Source organism: Leptinotarsa decemlineata, unplaced genomic scaffold, assembly GCF_025532065.1.
Source record: "Leptinotarsa decemlineata unplaced genomic scaffold, Ldec_3_MD MMD2_tig00000090_RagTag_RagTag, whole genome shotgun sequence".
In the NCBI taxonomy this organism is placed as follows: Eukaryota; Metazoa; Arthropoda; class Insecta; order Coleoptera; family Chrysomelidae; genus Leptinotarsa; species Leptinotarsa decemlineata.
This window is the reverse complement of record NW_027412541.1, coordinates 2892616-2912435: the sequence shown is the minus strand read 5'-3', so window position 1 is coordinate 2912435 and position 19820 is coordinate 2892616. Positions and strand designations below refer to the sequence as shown.

Genomic DNA, 19820 nt, shown 5'->3' with positions numbered 1-19820 from the left:
TTATTTGGGTACGCACCTACCTATAAACCGGAATTGTCTTTGGTTGGTATGTCAATTCAGGGTTAAGTTTGATTTTATGCTTATAATTTTTACTTTGGTGAGAACAGATTTTGGGAAAAATCAGTTTTTACAAGTATTCATAATTATGCGTTTCAAAAATTCATTTCAAAGTAACTGTGGTAGCATTCAAAATTTTATACTGGAAAGTGCTGCCATCTACCATTATAATTACAAAGCTATGTTCTTCAAAATCCCGGTAGATGTCAGGCCAGTCACCATAATTGAGGGTGCTATTAACTGGGCGGGTTTTACGGATGCATGGCCGCCCCAGACAGAGGAGGGCAGCGAAGGAAAATAAAACAAAAAACGCAAATTATAGTGTGATATTATGTATGCGCGGTGGGGTTGAATGAAACTGGGAATCGGCAGCAAGTGGCGCTCGAATTAACTCAGTTTCAATCAAAACACATGAATGTATGCGTAAATTGTCGCTATTCTATTGTTTTATAACGGATCCACAACCTATGACGCACTGTGTTGCCTGTGCGCGAGTGTTGTGCTGAAACTTATAGGTTTTACTTTTTCTCTTTTTTGACGGTGTGTGTGAGTGTTGTACTGCCTAAGGGGCTTTGTGGGTCTGCTGTCAAACTGGAGGACCGAACGGATAGAGACAAGGGGCGAGGATCCCCGGAAATGTTGGCTGTAAGTTATTCAATTTTTAAAATCAGCCCAGACGTGCGCAAAAGTAGCGACGGGTTAAATTCCTTCATTATTTTGAAACAAACTTGTATATTTTATTACCAGTTGGTGAGTGAAAAAAAGAAAGAAAAGCCATCTCTTTCTAGGCATCCCTTCAAATATTATTTGAAAGGAATGTTATTTGATTTCACTATTAAGGATATTAAGTAGGTATCTATATATATATTACATGATATATTCTTTTTAGGAATCTATCTATTTCTGTTTCCTAAGTATGTATTTATGTGAAGGAATTATTCTTTTTTCTGAAAAGCCGTTAGTAATTAAAAATATAACGTGTTTTTCTTGAACTGAATTTTGATTTAAATATCCTATCTGGCATTTTCTTGCAACAAAGTGGTGTAAGTCACTTTAATAAAGTTTGCGAAGGTGATTGACATTTCTATGAAACATCCTATTGAAATAATAGGTATAGGTTATATATTTTGAAACGGTTTTATTGATTTGTATAAAGGTACTCAGCATGAACTCAGATTTGTAAAATTTTAACTCGCACCACTTTTATTCATATAGGTGAATAAATCGAAAGTTGATATGGATGGTTATATCTAGGTAGGTACAAATTTTATGTGTAGTTAAAACATTACTCTTATGATGTTTTTTACTTTCAACTTTATGTCAATAAACATCACATCACCATAACAGAGGATTCAAAACACTCAATTGAAGGTAGGGATTTGTTATAAAAAGAAATTTTGTAAAGGTATGGTTAATAATCTACACGTTAACTACACTACCGCAGGCAAGTCAGCATGAATTATCTTTAAAGTACGGTATACAAATATGTTATTGTTGAAGTTTTCTGCACAAGCTTATAATTATAAAGATTTTCCTAGTAAGAGTACATCAAATTATGAAGTTAAAAAACTAAAAATATATCCTAAAAATTGCATATGCAATTGAATATAATTCAATTCACTCCATAAAATTGAGAAATCAACTTTATGGAGTGAAGTTTTGTTTTGTTCATCATTGTTCAAAATGTTTTCTCCAAATCATTTCAATCAATTGGTATGAAATTGCTTCAGAAAGCTAAAGCCTGAATTTATTTTCCTTTCGAAATTCACATGTACTTACCTGAATCTTTAGTAGGTATGTGGTATGTAAGTACTAGGTTATAATAGAAAAGGAAACATATACTTTAAAAATTGAATCGCATGATAGAAAAGTTCAACAACCTAACATAACTAACAAACTTACAAAATAGCTACAGGTGAAAAATGTTTGTACGTACTTACTATTCAAGAACTTTATTTATAAGTCATTGAAGCTGAGACTTATAATGAACCATTTTGCAATAAAAATTGCTTTCAGTTTTTTTTATAGAAAGAGAGCCATAAAATCTTATCTATTGGTCAATCATTATTTTTATAATTTGGTTCAATTTGATCAGGTGCAATTGAAGAAATTTTAAATTTTTTTGTACGGATATCATTTATTTGGGTGGAATTTCATATTAAGAGAAAATCAACATTTATACCAAATTTCGAATACATAATGTGACCGGTAAAACCCGTAACATGCGGGAATTTTTGTAATTAATAGCATTATTCAAAATTTGACTTTGGCATCAATCTCTACTTCGATCGAAATGAAAAATACTTAATCCAAAACAAATGTAGTGAGATGATTCGAAATATTTCCATCTCTTCTTTAAATATAATTTTTTGTCCGTATGCGAAATTGCAGCTGCATAAGATGATTTTGAATTTTTCCCCCTTTTTTTTGTAAATATCACCACTGCTGAAAAATAAGTCTCAGTGCAATTTACATAATTTTTTTAAATTTTGACAATGATTTATTGCAGATGAGTTTTTTTTAAGTGAAGTCATTTTAAATGTGTGTTTTTTAAAAAAAATCGAATTGAGGCTATTGAAAATTCGTCACAGGTGAAAGGTGATGTAAAGTTCATTTGTTTTCGACCCTGTTCAAGTTAACTTCGTTAAAAGTCGATTATTGAAAAAATAGTTAGTGTCTAAGAGTATTACACATCAATTTAAAAAAATAGTGGAACTAAATAAAGTCAAATTTTCTAATAAAAACATCATACTATTTATAAAAGTTAAACACACTCAAAATTTTACTTCTTGATTATTATCAAACTATTTCGAGCCTGTTCATGTGAACTATTTTCGTAATATTGATGTGTTTACTTTTAGATACAAACAACTTTTTTAAAAACATATATTTTATGAAGATACCTTATACGGGGTCGAAAACAAACAAACTTTGCCTCACCTGTGAGCGAGGTTCGCAAAATTGAAAATAGTAGAACAAAAAATCCTACAGTTCATTGAAGAATGTGTGAATCATTATATAGAAGTGGCATTGAAGGCACGTGGAACAGAGGCTCTCGGCAAATGTTTGAAAGAACAAATATCTATTGAGGTTGATTTGGGGCAGCCTTGATCTAGTCCAATATATCTTGATTTAACTTAACTGCATGGCTTTTTGAAACATACACCATTATAACATTGAAAGATGAGACTTATTCATAGTTTGAAAAAATCTGCTTCAACGAATCACAAACAAGGTTCCGAACAAATCCATTAAAGCTGCTGATAATGTAACGAAAATAGAGAAGGCTTTGATCAAGGCATGCATACCTGTTTGACACCATGCTCCAATGAAAGGTTTTTATCACTCCGGTTCAAATATTTTTCAACTTAACTTTGAGAGGAGTTTTTTGTTTTTACTTTGTTCTATGTTCTGTCACGTATGACGTGAATGGCTCTCTGAATTTACAATTAGATACTAAACGGAACTGGCTGATACTTGATAAATGTCCATATCAAAACTTACTAATAAGATTTATTTCGAATTTCAAAATGGAATTTTTACAAAATCGCGACACGTGTTTCGCTTTACAATAGCTTCTTCAAGAAGAATTGAGGAAGCTATTGTATAGGGTAATAAGTGTCGTGGTTTTGTTAACCTTATATAGTGTAAATCAAAATGAATCTTATTGATAAGTTTTTTTTCACAATTAGACATGAAAAGTTCAATCGATATTAACAAAATCCATGTTCGAACAATTGAAAATATTCAAAAAGAAGACCTAGGTAATTTTAAAACTTTTCGAAATACTGAAATTCAGAATGCCACAAAATTAGTGACAACTGATAAGGTAAAATCGGCGATTGTGAAATTTATTATTATTTGTATTCCTTAGTTCCTGGATAATGATAAGATGACAGTTTACGAAGCAGATATGCAATATAAATTGAGGGTAGGTAAGCGAACATTTTTTTATGATATGATTTGTTTGAACTGACTTTATATGCATCGTTCTGTCTCTCATTGAAATCAAAATTCAACTTTTGAAGGTTTGTGTTATTTACATCATTAGTAGTATTTCCTAAATTAGGATTGGAAGTGACAAAATATGCATTATTATCAAGATTATTATTTCTTCAAAACAAATAACTACCTCTGAAAATTTTCATTTCAGTACTTCTGAAGGCTTTATTCGGCAAAATGTCAGCTCATTAGGTACCTACCACTTGTTTGTGTTATTTTGCAAGCTTAGGGTACGCAAAGTTTTCAAAATTACTTAGGAATCAATTAACTTTAATTTTCAGTTCAGTTACTGGAATTTTAAAGAGTTGATTATTTCATGATTCAACGAATAATTGATAAGGAATTAAATTAAAGGATTAACAAAAAAAAAGTAATATAGGAATGTAGGCTTTCACGGATGTCAAGTGAAACTGTTTCAGTTGACACGTCAAGAAGAGTACTTCGACCACGGCACTCAAGATGACTGCCGCAGTTTCAGTTGAAACGGTTGGAGATTATAACCAAAGAAGACTACGGCAAAATTTGGAAACCAACCAAAACACAACATAAAAACTGCTCTCAGAAAAAAATTGAAAAAAATTCAAGCCCATCTGGCCGAAAATTCTCACGAAAATATTGAAAAATTCATAACTCTAAATCTATAAGAAATCGCATAACATACTTGGCGTGATTTTGATAAGTTTTGACCTGATGACCTATACAAAAGTAGATGACTCCGTTTGGGCCACTCTGTATATGTCCATAATCATATCTAATTCTCCAGCTCTGAGTGGAAAATAATAGGTCTCCAAAACGTTGGCAATCAAGCTCAGTGATAAATCCAGGATTGTCTGATCACGAGGGTATTATTTGTCTCATCCCGAACATTCTCAGACATGAAAACATACACCAGGGTAAACTGTATGGACGAATATATAGCAGAAAAAATTATGTTTAATTTCAAAATAACTGTCAGACCACAGGTTGGAATTCTATACATGGGGCAGAAGATCCAGTGAATGAACTTCAGAAACTTGTCAGTGAAAAATTTTGCAAGGCCTTTCCCCTGCGCTTGATAAAACAAGCTTTAGTAATCCAAACCATGGATTACTAAAGGACTTAAAATTTCTTCGAAAAATCTAAGGTGCCTACATACCATTAGAAAATTCCACAGTGACAATATATTTTTTATGCCACATTTTAATAATTTTCGTCGTATCTACAGACAAACTATAGAACTAGCCAAAGATCACTATTATAATTATAACTGAATGAAGCTACAAATAAACATACAGAAATGTGGGCATAAGTAAATGACTTGAGAGGAAATAAAAAACAGAACCATCCGCAAATAAAGATAAAAATAAAAATAAACATAAAGGAAAGTTTTAAAGCCATACAGAAAGGTCTACGCGTAGCGATACAAAACTTTCCCTTCTACACAAAACATATTACATCAATAATGAACTTAAAAACTTCAGAAAATCATTAAAGAACCTTGTTTTGGGATAGTGCTTCTACAGTTTGGAAGAGTATTTTGCATACACATTCTAGTCTTTCGGTATACCACGATGTATACATACTATAATTTATGTCAAGTAATTTTAAAATTGTTTCATTGATAACATATTTGTACATTTTTTCATCTTTGATATATTTTAATTGTTTTTTTGTCTGTTATTTTTAATCTTTGTTGGGTTTTTTAAAAATCCCAACATTTTATATACTTTTAACATTTTATGTATTTATAAACATGACACTCTTTGTCGACAGATTGTATTACATATTAGACAGTAAAGATCTATCAACCTATCTATCTATTACAAACATTCTGATGATGGATTCAATGAGACTGAATACCCAGAATATCTGCTGACCAGAATATCTCTCACTCATTATTTTTTCATTCACTTCGTTCTAGATATGAAAAATTAAAACAAATAAAAATCGTTTGGATGCGATGTACCTAAGCGTTGCGTGTATCAAAAAATATTTCATAGTCTTCAGTGTTATAGTAGCACATCAGTTGAAGAAAAGAGAGAAATTATCCAACGTGAAGGTATTTTAGATAAACCGACTTAAACATATCAAGTTATATAATATTATTGCTGCGGAACGAAGTGGTGCTGAAAGATATGATAACATTTCTGAAACGAACCGTCACTAAAAGTCACGAATGGAAAAAAAGATCTCTATACACTCCTGGGATGTCAATAAAAATATTTTCGGACAGGCAAGCGGCGTTGGGAGCTCTTGACTCCTACCGAGCAACGTCTAAATTGGTAGCAAATTGCCAAAAAACGACTCTTCTCAATGGAAAAACTCAACAAACTGTTTCTGGTCTGGATTCCTGGATATACTGGCCTGGAAGGCAATGAAGCTGCTGACTTCCTTTCAAAGGAGAGTCCTGCAAGCAACTTCGTCAGACCAGAACCTGTCATTGGCATCACTTTAGGCTCTGCCAAACAAACATTGAACACCTGTATGGCAAGAAGATTTATGGACTTCTGGTGAAATCTTCCAGGATTAACTCCCCCCAAGGCGTTCATTCACCATTCGAAGCTTGAAACCAAACAGTTGTTGGACTATAGTAGGGATGAACTACCATGACTAACAGGCCTTCTCACAGGTCACTGTCGTCTGAATCAGAGACTCAGACTATCGGAAGACAGTGTGTGTCGCCTCTGGAAAATGATAAAACAGCAGAGCACATACGTACTCTCACCATACAAACTAACCCAATCGAACCTAACACTCCTGGGATGATCTTAAGTTGACAGTGTCAACGAAGGACATAATTGGTTATAGACCATCAGACTCTACTGATGATCCACTAACTTTTGACTCGAAAAAAAAGCCTAGTTTTGGCGAAACTGTTTCGGGCAAGAAGCAGTTTGGATTACTCTAAAAGACTTAACTCATCTCTGCAGTGGCGTATATAGTTTTGTTTCAGGGCATATTGCTTCACTAGGCATTTTTTCTGTATATGATACTTTGAATTAAACTGTATTTCTTACCTCGATAGATGATGTAGAAAATACTTTTTTCACACCAGAACAAAAATACTAATGAGCATTATCAAAAGATGATGATGCTAACTTTGTCAGCGAAACACGCGTCATCTTTTGATGGTGTTATTTTAGTAAGCTTGTCAAGATACATTACTTTTGTTCTGGTGTGGGAACAAGTGTTTCGAATAAATATGCATTCCTTATATGAACAATTTGATTAAATCATTTTGTTGATAACGACCAAGAAAATGGTTCCAAATTGCTTTATATTTTTCTATAGTGCGGCTAGGATGTAGTAATATTTCTTTATATATTTAATATGAATATATGCCACTGTGACCATGAAAATTTATACTATGCTCTGTGATCTGAGTAATGGTGAAAATTTAATAATATCCGCAACCTATTAATATATCTAGTATTCCAAATATCCCTGTTGTTAGTTCACCTATATAAGTACTCTAACACCGTAAAAAATATGAAATTATATGTAATTTCCCATAATAGCCAGAAATAATTATCCCCATTGACAATAACGTGTTTTTTATCCTATTATAGGTATAGCATGCAGTGCTTGAAAGTAATAACATGTTCCCGACGATGAGATAAATACTTTTACAGAAAATAGCGAATTTATTTTAATCATTTATTTTATATTGAAAATTATGTCACTGAAGGAGAATGCACGACATCTGTTATGCTTAGACTTTCCAGACACTGGACGATGTTTATAGAGATTTATGATTTCAGAAAAGCAATGGAAAACGCCATTTTTGCATAGTTTGAAATCAGTGTTCAAATTCATGTGGGTTTAGGTGAAATTAACACTTGGCAAAAGATGAATACAGTAAGTTATGGATATGGGTATATATCTTTTGCAATATGCAAAATTCTGCTAGAGTGCCAATCATCCAGTATTAACCGACAAGATCAAATTGAATTTCATTCGCCACGTCTTTATTGGCTAAAGGTGTTCAGTACGATGATATTGTCGTGAACTTTTCTAGTGTCCATTTTTCTTCTCAATCTGTGTCAGGCATTCTTACTTTTTCTGTGTCCATACTTTTTGTTAGCACACTACAGAAAAAAATCTTCAAATTTGATAACTGCCGTGGTTCTGGCTCTTTAACATCTGTGGTTTCCAAGAAACGACTTTGTGTTCTATGGTATCATTCATTTCACGTTCAAATGTTTATTTTTTGCTTGTAATTTGATTCGTTCAGCTATACTGTTTTGAAGAAAGCTGAAAGAAGGGCGATTCGCATAATCTCTACACTGATGCAATGCTAGTGCGCAGTGAACGCTCATACCGCTGCTGATGTGTACCGCAGTAGTAAACGAAACGTTTGGTACTTCATATTTCATTCGACCAAGGCTTAACAGCTCGGATTTTGTTTTCTTTGATCTTATCTCCCACCGTAAAATCATATGTTCTACTATAATTTATGTGAATGTTGAAAATTAAGATTAATTGTTTATGTGTTAGTAGCGTGCTCCGAAGTTGTTCTTATCAGCTCTGAATCGGTAGAATATAATACTCGTAGGAGTTATAGTCCTTATGCGGGTGATAGTCTTTAATTATTGCAATTTTTCCTTCAAGGCCAGTATTCAAATTGATTTTCATGTTCAAAAATAAATCATGATTAATTTTACCGAATTGAAATTTGCGTCTTTTGGGTTTACGGGTTTTCTATGATTTTGTTGCTTTAATGTTATTTTAATGAATAAACTCTCACCTAACTCACAACTAACGATGAAATCAAGTATTGCTGATATTGTAAAAGTACATTTTCAGTTGTTACAATAAAAGTTGAATCTCAAAATATATTCTCTTTCGAAATTAGTTTTTGAGAAAAAGGTAATATTCAGTTTTATTTTAAAAAGTAGGTACTTACAGAGTCGATTCCTAAGATGAATGCAGTTCAGGAAAGCAGAACACGCATAAAAAAAATTAACATAAGTACCTAATATTCAACTATGTACCTGGTAAGAAGGAAAATGTAAAATTCTGACAGATTTCCATGAATACAAGGAGAAAATTGGAATCTGAATCCAAAACAACTGTGGGATTTTTTCCAGATGAAATATTTTTATTCTGCCTCGTATTTTGCTTAAACCAGCCAGACAATTCACGAATAACATCTCTCATCAAAATTGTGAATACCTGAAAAACGTGAATTTATCAAAAATCTCACTGCGAACAGTATCATGAACACATATTCAATATACAAAAAAATCGAAAACTTCAGGAGAAGTTATTGTTTTGGAAATGAAACAAGTTTTATGAGAAATGCCAATGTAGCCTAGACCAACAAATCGAACAACGAGAATTTGATGAGAATCAAAAAGAATTGAAAATCGCTTGAAAAGTAAAAACAATTCTTTGAAGAAGCAAGAAGAGATTTTAGAAAAGTGAAGATAATTGAAAGTGATAATTGCTCTTATAAAGATGAAATTATGCTAATTGGAAATCCAAAAACTACTTTCAATATGTATAGAGAAGTTGAAAAATGGACAAATGTACATGAACTTCCAACGGTACCACAGTTAGAAATTTAACAGCAGTTCTGAAGGATGATTTAATGAATTTCATTTATTAACGAAATTTATTAGTAAGTTTTATCAATAAACGGCTGCCACATCTGTCAACACCATGTGAAAGATTTCTTGCTGAGACCCGAATCATCCATTAGGGATTTTTCAATGTCGATGCATGCACCAATTATCCGAAGTTGTTTTGTTACCGAAATTGGTCCTTCCTTATAGATATGGTGCAATTTCGGCAAATTTTCGTTGTCTCGCTTGGTTTTCTAACCTTCGATCTGGAACATTGTTTCGTAGTACCTACACAAACTAGAGAGACTGTCTATCTACACAACTGTTGTTAATTTGCAAGAGGAGACTTTGATAGGTGTTTCCGGTAAGATCAGTTATATAAGCACATCCCCAATGTTCCGCTGGGGTTTTCCTTTTGCGATAGGTTACCGCGAACTCTGGTGACCTCGGGGACAACTTCGACATATTTAACTGCTACTACTGCTGCTGAGAAAACATAATTTGAGTTTTTATTTTCCAAACCATCAAAAGTGTGGGGGTATATTGAAAATGTACTGGGTAGTAAAATATACATGAATTTGTAATTCACCTAGCATTCCTCCAGTTCTTTCTGCTCATATTTGAACGAATTATACTGCTACCTGACAATACATCTTAGTCCTCAATGTTCTGTTATAACAATTCAATAATTTTCCATGTTGAAAACATTATTACCTACACTTCATAGCAGGATTTCTGACCCAGCGAATTTACGAAACACAGTTTGACCAGAAATACTTTTCTTAAAACTAATTAATACAGTTTATTGTACTATTTTCACTATATATGCCTACATATACTTACAAGGCATACGAGTAGGTAATATGTTAGAATATAAAATAATTGTAATTTAGAAGTAAGTTAGTAGTAGTTAGTAGTAGTTTACGCTTGAGGAAGTTATTGAATAGCGAAACACGTGTCGCGGTTGTTGTAAAACCTTTTATAGTGAAAATCATACAATAAATTGTATTAATTAGTTTTATTATGGATTTTCATCAATTATCGGTCAGTTCTATTCAATAACTTTCTCCGTTTTTTTATATACTGTTAGATGTTATTTATACCTTCTATCAAGCTCCATCTCGATCTTGTTATTATCACCTTTCACCACGTAGTTCTACACTTGATTAATACTATCTATCTGTGAGATATTTTAATATAATATTGGGGTTGGGTATCAACTCAGTGTGCGACTATATTTTCAAATGGTGAACGTGTTCCACAAATGAATATGAAATTAAATGAAAAAAAAAGTTCTTCTGTATTTCCCTATCAATATTTTGATTTCTCGTGGGTATCGAGGTGGTATTTATTCTCATTGAATAAAATGCTAAGTTCGTTTATAGGTATCTAGTATAAACGAAATACTTGAAATGGGGTTGTTGAATTTGAACATTCTCAAAGTATTGCTGTGTTCTATTAGGTGTCAATCTCTTCGTGAAATTATTTATTTTTGCCTTCATCATAAATAAAAATTATATCTACACTAGTTTCGAAGTAGTTTTTTCGAAGTGTTGAAAACTGTTTTTCAGAAAAAAGTAATTCCAAAGTAAAATCCATTACAACAATCCATTTCTTTCCTTCAAAATTATCAACTCGAAGCCGATATTTTGATACGATAATAGTAGCGAATATTCAATTGCAAAGTGCTACGTAATATGAACATTGGTCTTCAAACAACATCTACATTAGTATGCATATCACTGCCCTTTGAAATCAATTATAAATAATCGTGAGCTGGTCATGGGCATAGACCGCCCAGCGAGACTCTGGCGCTACCGCGGCGTTCGTCTATTGTCAATTAGAACTGGCACACTCGATCATGTTTATTGGATTAATGAGAAATGCTTGATCTCACGCTTGCTACCCAGTGTCGACCACACTCGTCTGCACAAGATCTGATGGCCATATTTTGATTTGTTGAGCGCCCGATTCCTATGGTGATCATATGATTGATTGTGGTGAAGTGTTGGTATATTTGTCAAGCGTCAATAGAATCGGTTGAACCATCAACCATGTGTGTTTATCCAATGGAGAATTGCGTCGCAATGGCCAGATATGACAAGAATTAATACATTTGTTATGGGAACCCATGGACGTACAAAAGTAGATGTATATGAAGACACTGATAAAGATATATTTTCATTATACCGTGCTTTTTTTAATGTCCCCCCTTTTATTTTTTGAATTGAAATTGGAGATAGTGAATACTTTATTTTGAAGTGAAATTGACAGACGAAATTTTTAAGATGGCGACTAAGCACCATCTGGGAAAAAAATTAAATGGAAAGGGGGATCGTGTGACACATCTTTTTGAAGCTCCTGGCAAATGCTTCACAATCTTAGAATATAATGTCAATATCTTCAACTACTACAAAATGGTGTAACTTTTAATAATTGCCTGAATACATTGACATTTAACTACATGATATGAGGTAATAAGCTTGAGGTCAGTTCAGAAGATGATCGAAATGGTTGCCTTGAACTTCTTGACATATGAACAGCCTATCCGATATTTCACGCCGAACATTTTCGAACACAGTAATATTTCTACAAATATTTATTATTCTCTGCCGTATATCCAATATTGAAGCAGGTTCAGTTTCGTACACCTTTTGCTTCAAATAGCCCCATAAAAAGAAGTCCAAAGGTGTCAAATCTGACGAGCGGGTTGGCCATTCTGTAGGACCTCGACGGCCAATCCAACGACCGGGAAAAGTAGTATCCAAATAGTTTCTTACTTGTCTGGAGTAATGTGGCGGTGCTTCATCTTGTTGGAATAGAATATCCATATCGAATTCATTAGGATTCGCTTCAACGATTTCAGTGATGAGGGGGTCAACAGTAGTTTCCAGCATATTCAAATACAGTTCCTCTGTTAAATTTTGATCAATAAATAGAGGTCTTACAATATGGTTTCCTAATATTCCTGCCAAACGTTATTTTTTTCTCGATATCGGGTATGTGTTCCCCGGAAAACGTGATGGTTGGTATCACTCCTATAACGGCAATTTTGTCTGTTAACATTGCCGTTTAAAAAAATGTACATTCGTCACTAAAACAAATATTGTGGAGATAGATAGGATGCCTTGCAATGACTTTGCAGAATTCTGTTCTTCGATCAGGGTCATCTTCAGTTAATTGGTGTACCATTTCAATTTTGTATGGATGATACCTATTCCTCATCAAAAGTTTACACACAGTAGAAGGATACACTTTACGAACATTAGCGACGGAATAAGTAGATCTGTTCAGGATTTACTACCATCTCACCAATTATTTGCACTTGCTGTTCTTCCGGAATGGACGGATGACCTGGGGACTTTTTGTTATGTACACTACCGGTAGTTGTGGTAGTTGTGTGTTCATATTCTAGGTTTTGAAAAAATTGGATCAGAATCACATCCATGCAATCTATGAAAAATGATAAATGATGGAAGTGGAAAGTCACGTTTCGGATGAGGTAATGCAAATGATACCAGAAAATGAATATTGAATTCACTAATAAAAAAATAAAAGTTGTATTAACGACATAATTTTTGTATTCTGAAATGAAAATTATTTGTGGATATCAGTAAGACAGACATAATTAAACAAAAGTTGAAATTAATTATGAATCTAAACTATAAATGACTCACAAATACAAAAAATATGGTTTATCAAATTGTGACTACCATAGCCTGTTATCTATCCCACGTTATAGCCATTTCGTACAGGTCTACAGAATTCGGATCTCTACTCTCGGATGCGATTTGCGAAGCCAATTTTTTGTCAGTCCACCACTAGCAGTGACTTGAAGTATTCTCTCCGCTGTGTGTTCCCTTCAATCTTGATGTTCAGTAACCTCTTGCTTTTTCAGATCTTGAAGTTGCTGTTTTTGTAGTTTTCGCGAACTTGCTGAAAGTGTATTCGGTCATGATTCAATCTTCATTGGTGAAGATCAGCAAGTCACGACTGAACCCGCAAAAAACCAACCAATTCGGTAACTGTGACCACCTACTAAAAAGTTGGTAAAAAAATTATGATGAGACCGGGTGTAGTGATTCAAAACGTGTTTTCTTATGGACAAAACATAAGCTTTACAGGAAAATTCTTAAGACGCTCTAAAAGTGGTACCTGTGCGAAAGTGGCGATTTACATTGGATTTGAATCGCTGGGGATTGAATTCGTTTCGAAAAAAGTTCATTCCACCAAAAAACAGTTCTCCAAATGGAGTACTGAGTTGAACCTCAAAACGATAAGCAGCCACAGTCTGTGACGTATTTATTATATGTACCGCTCTTCGTGGAATCGAATATGCCAAGTCACTTGAACACTTCCCGTGAAAGTATCTATGGAAAAGAGACAAATCCCCAACCTTTCTTCGATGTTCCAGACTATCAAGGATGCAAGTGATGATCGCGTCTCCAATCAGGCGGATGTCTGTTTTCTAGATGGAATCCAGAAGCTTCAGGGTATGCTTATGAGCGAAGCTCAATACATGAGAACAATACTCCAAAGAAGGTCTGATTTGAGCTCTATAAAGCATTGAAAGTTGCTGAGGTGTGTTCAATTTTCTGGTTCGGAACAGTGTTCCAAGTTTTTAAGAAGCAGCGACATATTACTGTTCATTTTAACCCCCCAACAAACTTATCGAAGCAGAAAGCAAAATTGTCTTTCCTTACATTATTATATTCGGTTCGGAGACATTCATCTTTTTGGAAAAAACAGATGCCTAGGTTTTTCTGGCATTGAATAGTTTCACCACAATTTCACCTACTCATGATAAATTGGGCCATCTAGTGGTTACAGGGATTCTTACTGAATCTTGTAACCTTCAACAACTGCATTCTTGAGCCAACTTAGAATTTACTCATTATATCATTATCTTCTTCTTGGCTCCCCATATCCATGGTCTCTAGGTTGAGTCCTTTTCTCTTTGATGCTGCAAATTTCTCACTTCACGCACATTTCTTGCTGCTCATTTGACTTTTGAGGCCTACACCCTCGGGTGTTGTCGATTTGTTTTGTTTAGAGTGTTTACAACTTGTTGTTGCTATGTTTTGATCTAGAAGCATACAGAATGGACTCGATTATCTTCGATTATCTATCTTTATCACTAGATTTTTTTTCTTTTCGAAACAGTTTTCTCCTTCTGAAACTATAGCTCGGATACCAAATTTTATACTACAAATTATTTCCGTAACGAATAAGATAATGAATTCATTAGCTTTTCGACAACTGCCTCACAATTTTGTTAGGCCACCTGAAGTTATCGATGTCTGCTTTCTAGAGCTTTTACAATTTTTTCCCCTAGATCTTCAACAATTCTTTGATATTTATTTTTGCTGCTATCGGATTTTTCGCTTAGCCAAGCAGCATCAAAACTAGGTCAGTAGCCATCGACTGGCGTTCATTAGGTTCCAAATTTTCTTTTGCCCTCACTAATTTTATTAGTAACTTCATCTCTCTGCAATATTTTCAATTCTCAACGTTTTGTTTCCTAATCTTCCACTGATCTTCAGGTGTATCTGATTTAATACGTAGTCGATTGATTGTTGTGGGATTACAGTTTCCACTGAAACTATAAGTTAAGAAGACGTAAGGTTCCTGAAGAAGTATGAAGTCAACAAAAATATGTATCTAACATTTGAGAAAAATGAACCTGATTTGATGAATTTTTTGCTACAGCTTGGGAGCCGTCTGGCTTATCCATTTTTTCCAAGTCTCCAGAAAACACTGCAGCCTCATTATGTTTTCTGGATAATTTGGGTTATCCATGAATTTTTTGCCTCCTGTGATCCAATGCCTTACATTTGCAATAAATATGGCTAGCTGTCTCTGTCCCTTTATTGCTATCTATCTATAGAGTCAATCTGTTTGTGTTTTCTCAGTTCTTCATGATATTATCAGACCAGTCTAGATCACTTTCAGTGTAGCCAAGTGCATCCAATCTCTCTGTGAAAATATTCATCGGATCATTTCGTTGATGACACAGATTAATATTTCTTTCATAATGCATGATTGCATACACTTTGAATTTTTGTTGATACTCAAAAGAGTTGTAGAAGGAAGAAATAAACTACAAAAAACTACAATAAACTACAAAAAATTGGGGTTTGAAAAAGAAATAAATCGAAAGTATATCTTATGACAAAAAAACACTTCAATTGTTGAAATACATTTCATCTCAACAGGTCTCGCTGCTTCTAATGATTAGGTAAACTAATATGAGGTTGCCAAGTCATTGTTTGAAAATTCTGGATTGAATATTAATCAGTAATTTCGTAATTTTGAAACAAAACATATTCAAAATTTTCATCACTTTGGAAGGAATAGTTTTCCAACAAATATATTTCAGATTTTGAGTTATATGGTCACCTTCCATCATTCTTCAACTAATTCTACTACGTGTATACACCTTCTATCTGAAATTTCAAATGGGATGAATATTCCATTTGAAATCATAATTGAAGTGATCATGTCGCAACCTTTAAGACTGAGATCCAATGAAAAAATAAATTCATCTGCCTCACAGAAACACGTTTTCTAATCAAGTAGATTCAAGGTGGAGCTAATTATCGATAATAATCGAAAAGATGATCGATAAAAATGTACGTGAGAGCTGAGGAACGTATAAGAATATGGAAGCGGGTGTATGGTAGAGCTTGATTATCTATGGACAAGGAATGGATTATATGGATTGTGTTTAATACAGTGGCTCACAATATATGGGGTAAAATAAATGAAAATGTGTTATGTATGTTCATTCTCATGTATGTTATCGATAAAAATTGTTGTCTTAAGGCTATTGTAAGTCACTGATAAACCATTACAAACCATTACAATAAACTGAATGAAATACCTATATTCACAATGTCCATGTGTCCATTTCGGCGAAATTTGTAAGGTTATATGTAATACTTACAATTTTTACTTGTATCTATGACACATAGATACATATTTTTATATATAAACTCATCCCTAGAGAATATTTCACTCGTATGTAAAACCAACAACTTTCGAGGAAAGGTTTGAATATATATAGCGTTTTACTTTTTCTTCCTAACAAACACCCATTATGTAGCATCGCAACGAATTTATTTGTTTCATAGCAAGTATTCGCAAAGGCTTATTTGATTCTCTTTCAGATAGGAATATCCAACATAGCGCGTAAATTATTTGGTGTTTTTTCTCAAAACAAACCATTTTTTGTTTTGAACAATAGCAATAATAGTGGTAGTATTGGTTATCTCGGTAAAATAAAAATAGTTGTTATGAAATGAGTTCGTCATGTGGACGTATTTTCGGGATATTTGATTATTGATCTTGATTACATTTCAATTATCGGCTTCATTCACTCACTCAAATTGACTGCCGTGTTGGTCGGTGGTTCAAGCCCTAGTCTGAACGATCGATCTTCACTTGCTATCGTCCAACCCGTGTTAGGAATCACACGTTAAAAGGTAAGACCTCGTTAATCCTTAGCTCGCACAAGTTTCGACTTCTGAGGGTTGTCGTTCGTAGGGGTGCGACAGCTGGTTAACGGAAAAACATATTTTTAAACAGACAGATTATAGTATTTTGTTTTACTGACAAACGCAATGATATCTTTGACCAAATATCATTTCGAGCGCTTTCGACAGCTGGTCGTGCTGTCGAAAGCGCTTATTTTTCTCTATGTATGTTATTTGTTTTCCATGTTTAGTTCAAAAGAGCTCAAAATTCTAAAACAAGCCTCCAGTCAACTATTCTCGTATCCAAGTTGATGAGTTTTCTTTTTCTTTGCAAGCAATTGTGTTGGTCTTAACTGGTTTGAAGATGAGTTCCACACTTTTTTAAATAATATTTCTCATAACTGGTGAGTTTATCAATGTAGGTTGATAAGATAAAATATCTTGGATAATTTTCGTGTTAACCGATACCTTTTGCAAATGATTCATGAACCACAATAAATCTGTGGTCTCAACGAAAAATTATTAAGTCTGAATTCATTGTACCTACCATTAGCTCGTGTATTAAGTAATAGTCAGGGCTTGAATTCATAACTAAATGGAGGTGTAATGCTATGAAATGATCAAACATAATAACTGAGATACCTGTTACTTCAACTAACCTCTATTTGAAACCGTATTACATGAAACAAAAGCTTCTTATCGAACTGAACAAAAGAGCTTAAAGGCAAAAAACGCCTTTTAATCTGTTCTCCTGACAGACGCTTTCGAAAATCACAGTATTCATCAAAATAATATGTAATTAAACCTGGTATCTTGATATGTTAAATATCGCTTTGGTGATGCGCCACTGCCACCAACTAAATGAATAGCTCTGCGTCGGGTTCTACCAGTACCAGTACCATCGGGTTTCAATGCCCATAAAGAATCTTCGATGAAGACAATGGCTGATTTCAGAATATTTTTAATTGGTTATAATTATAGGGGTGGTCTTAGAAACGCAGAATTAGTGAAAAATGTGAAATGGGATCATTTCTTGTACGGTTTTATGTGGTGTGCAGAGGATCAGCGTTTCTAAATTGACATTGTATTCATTTCATCTGGTCCAATTCGCTATATAAGTTTTTCAATTGTTTTTAGATAAAAAATAATGACCAATTTCTGTTTGGCTATTCTGACACATTTCACAATTCTAAATCATCTAAACTCAAAAAAAAAAAAAATTAATGATGAGTCTGTACACCGTAGTGATGAACTGAAAAAAAAATGAAACAGGACAGTCAAAATTTTCTAAAACTTCTATTTTGCAGTGCTCATAATTTTCTCCATAGCAAATCAAAGAAAAGTGTTCTCCACAAAATTATATACTGAGTGTAAAGGAATTCAAGATAGCCCCTAAAACTTTTTTGTCTCTGTTGATACCATTGTAGAATTTTGGTGGTTCGAATGATATACAACAATTTGGATTAATTGGATCAAAAATATTTTTGTAGCATTTTCAGTTTCACCGAAAATCATCCGAACTTTGGAATCAATTTAATGCCATTTAATCGTAAAGTTCTATAGGACAGAGTGCGGCCTTCGACGCACGCGCCTCAGGTCCCCCGGTCGGAACCGCCGCAACCGCTATGTCCCTGCTTTTCAAATCTGTGATATCTTAATAAAAATTCATTCAAATTACATGCTTTAAAGGGTCATATTCATCTATAAAGAATACACAATGCATTTAATGTTCTTAATTGGATAAGAATTAATGCTGTTTTGCTTATAATCGCTTCGTAAATAAGCCATTATTTCTCGACGATAAAAAATGGTCATTTTCAGGTATCCCTAAGAGATAGACATACACCATCACGAACTTTTTTGTAGACCTTTTGAAGGTGTACAATTCTGAAGTACATTTTTTGATCTATCTCGTAGGGTTCAGCCAGCGTTTGCAATGTAAGTGCAAAAAAAATGTGATACGTGTTTCGCTATACAATAGCTTTCTCAAGCGTTTCACGCTATTGTATAGCAAAACAAGTGTCGCGGTTTTTGTAAAACCCTTTATAGTGAAAATCATACAGTAAACTGTATTCATTAGTTTCAATTTGGATTTTAATCAAGTATCGGCCACTTCTATTCAATGAAAAAAAAAAGTGTTTATTTAAGACATCATATTAGAAACCTCTAAAACCATCGGTGTTATGTACATATAAACTTTCCTCTTGAATCACTCTATCTATTTGAAAAACCCGCATTGAAATCTGTTGCGTAGTTTTGAAGATCTAAGCATACATAGGAACAGACAGCGGGAAGCGACTCTGTTTTATATGTCCTATTTCGGTCAAAATATACTTATAGTAAAGTTTTGTTTTGTGAAAAACGTTACGTCTAGGAGGCTGCGACCACTGAAAAATATTTCCTTTGCTCCCATGATCTAATGTAGGAATGAAATCAGTACTTCTGCTTTTCCAATTATACACTTTTTTTTCTTGATAATATTATGATACCACAATTTTTTTTGTGGAACCATAATGGCTCATTATATTATTCAGATTTATGTTTTACCGACATTAAAATATAATGAACATCCAATTATGTTAAATTATAAAAATCGTGACTTCTGTCGAAACTACAGCTCACATTAGAACATAACCATTTATCTATAATAGGTATAGGTATAACGGTCTCATATTTGTTGGCACTAAAAATTCAACAGAAGTTACTAATGTACAAAAACAACGAGTTAATCTCATAACTT

The 19820-nt window shown here is 33.6% G+C and overlaps 1 protein-coding gene across 1 annotated transcript in view; it reads left to right on the top strand.

The window, feature by feature from the left end:
- The first annotated feature begins 449 nt into the window (after positions 1 to 449).
- The window catches only part of Sp8 (Sp-like zinc finger transcription factor), a 306521-nt gene continuing 287150 nt past the window's right edge, over positions 450 to 19820 (top strand). Inside the window, exon 1 of the mRNA XM_023155918.2 lies at positions 450 to 702. Coding sequence (XP_023011686.2) covers positions 694 to 702 — 9 coding nt within the window. The 5' untranslated portion in view covers positions 450 to 693. The remainder of the gene's footprint in view (positions 703 to 19820) is intronic.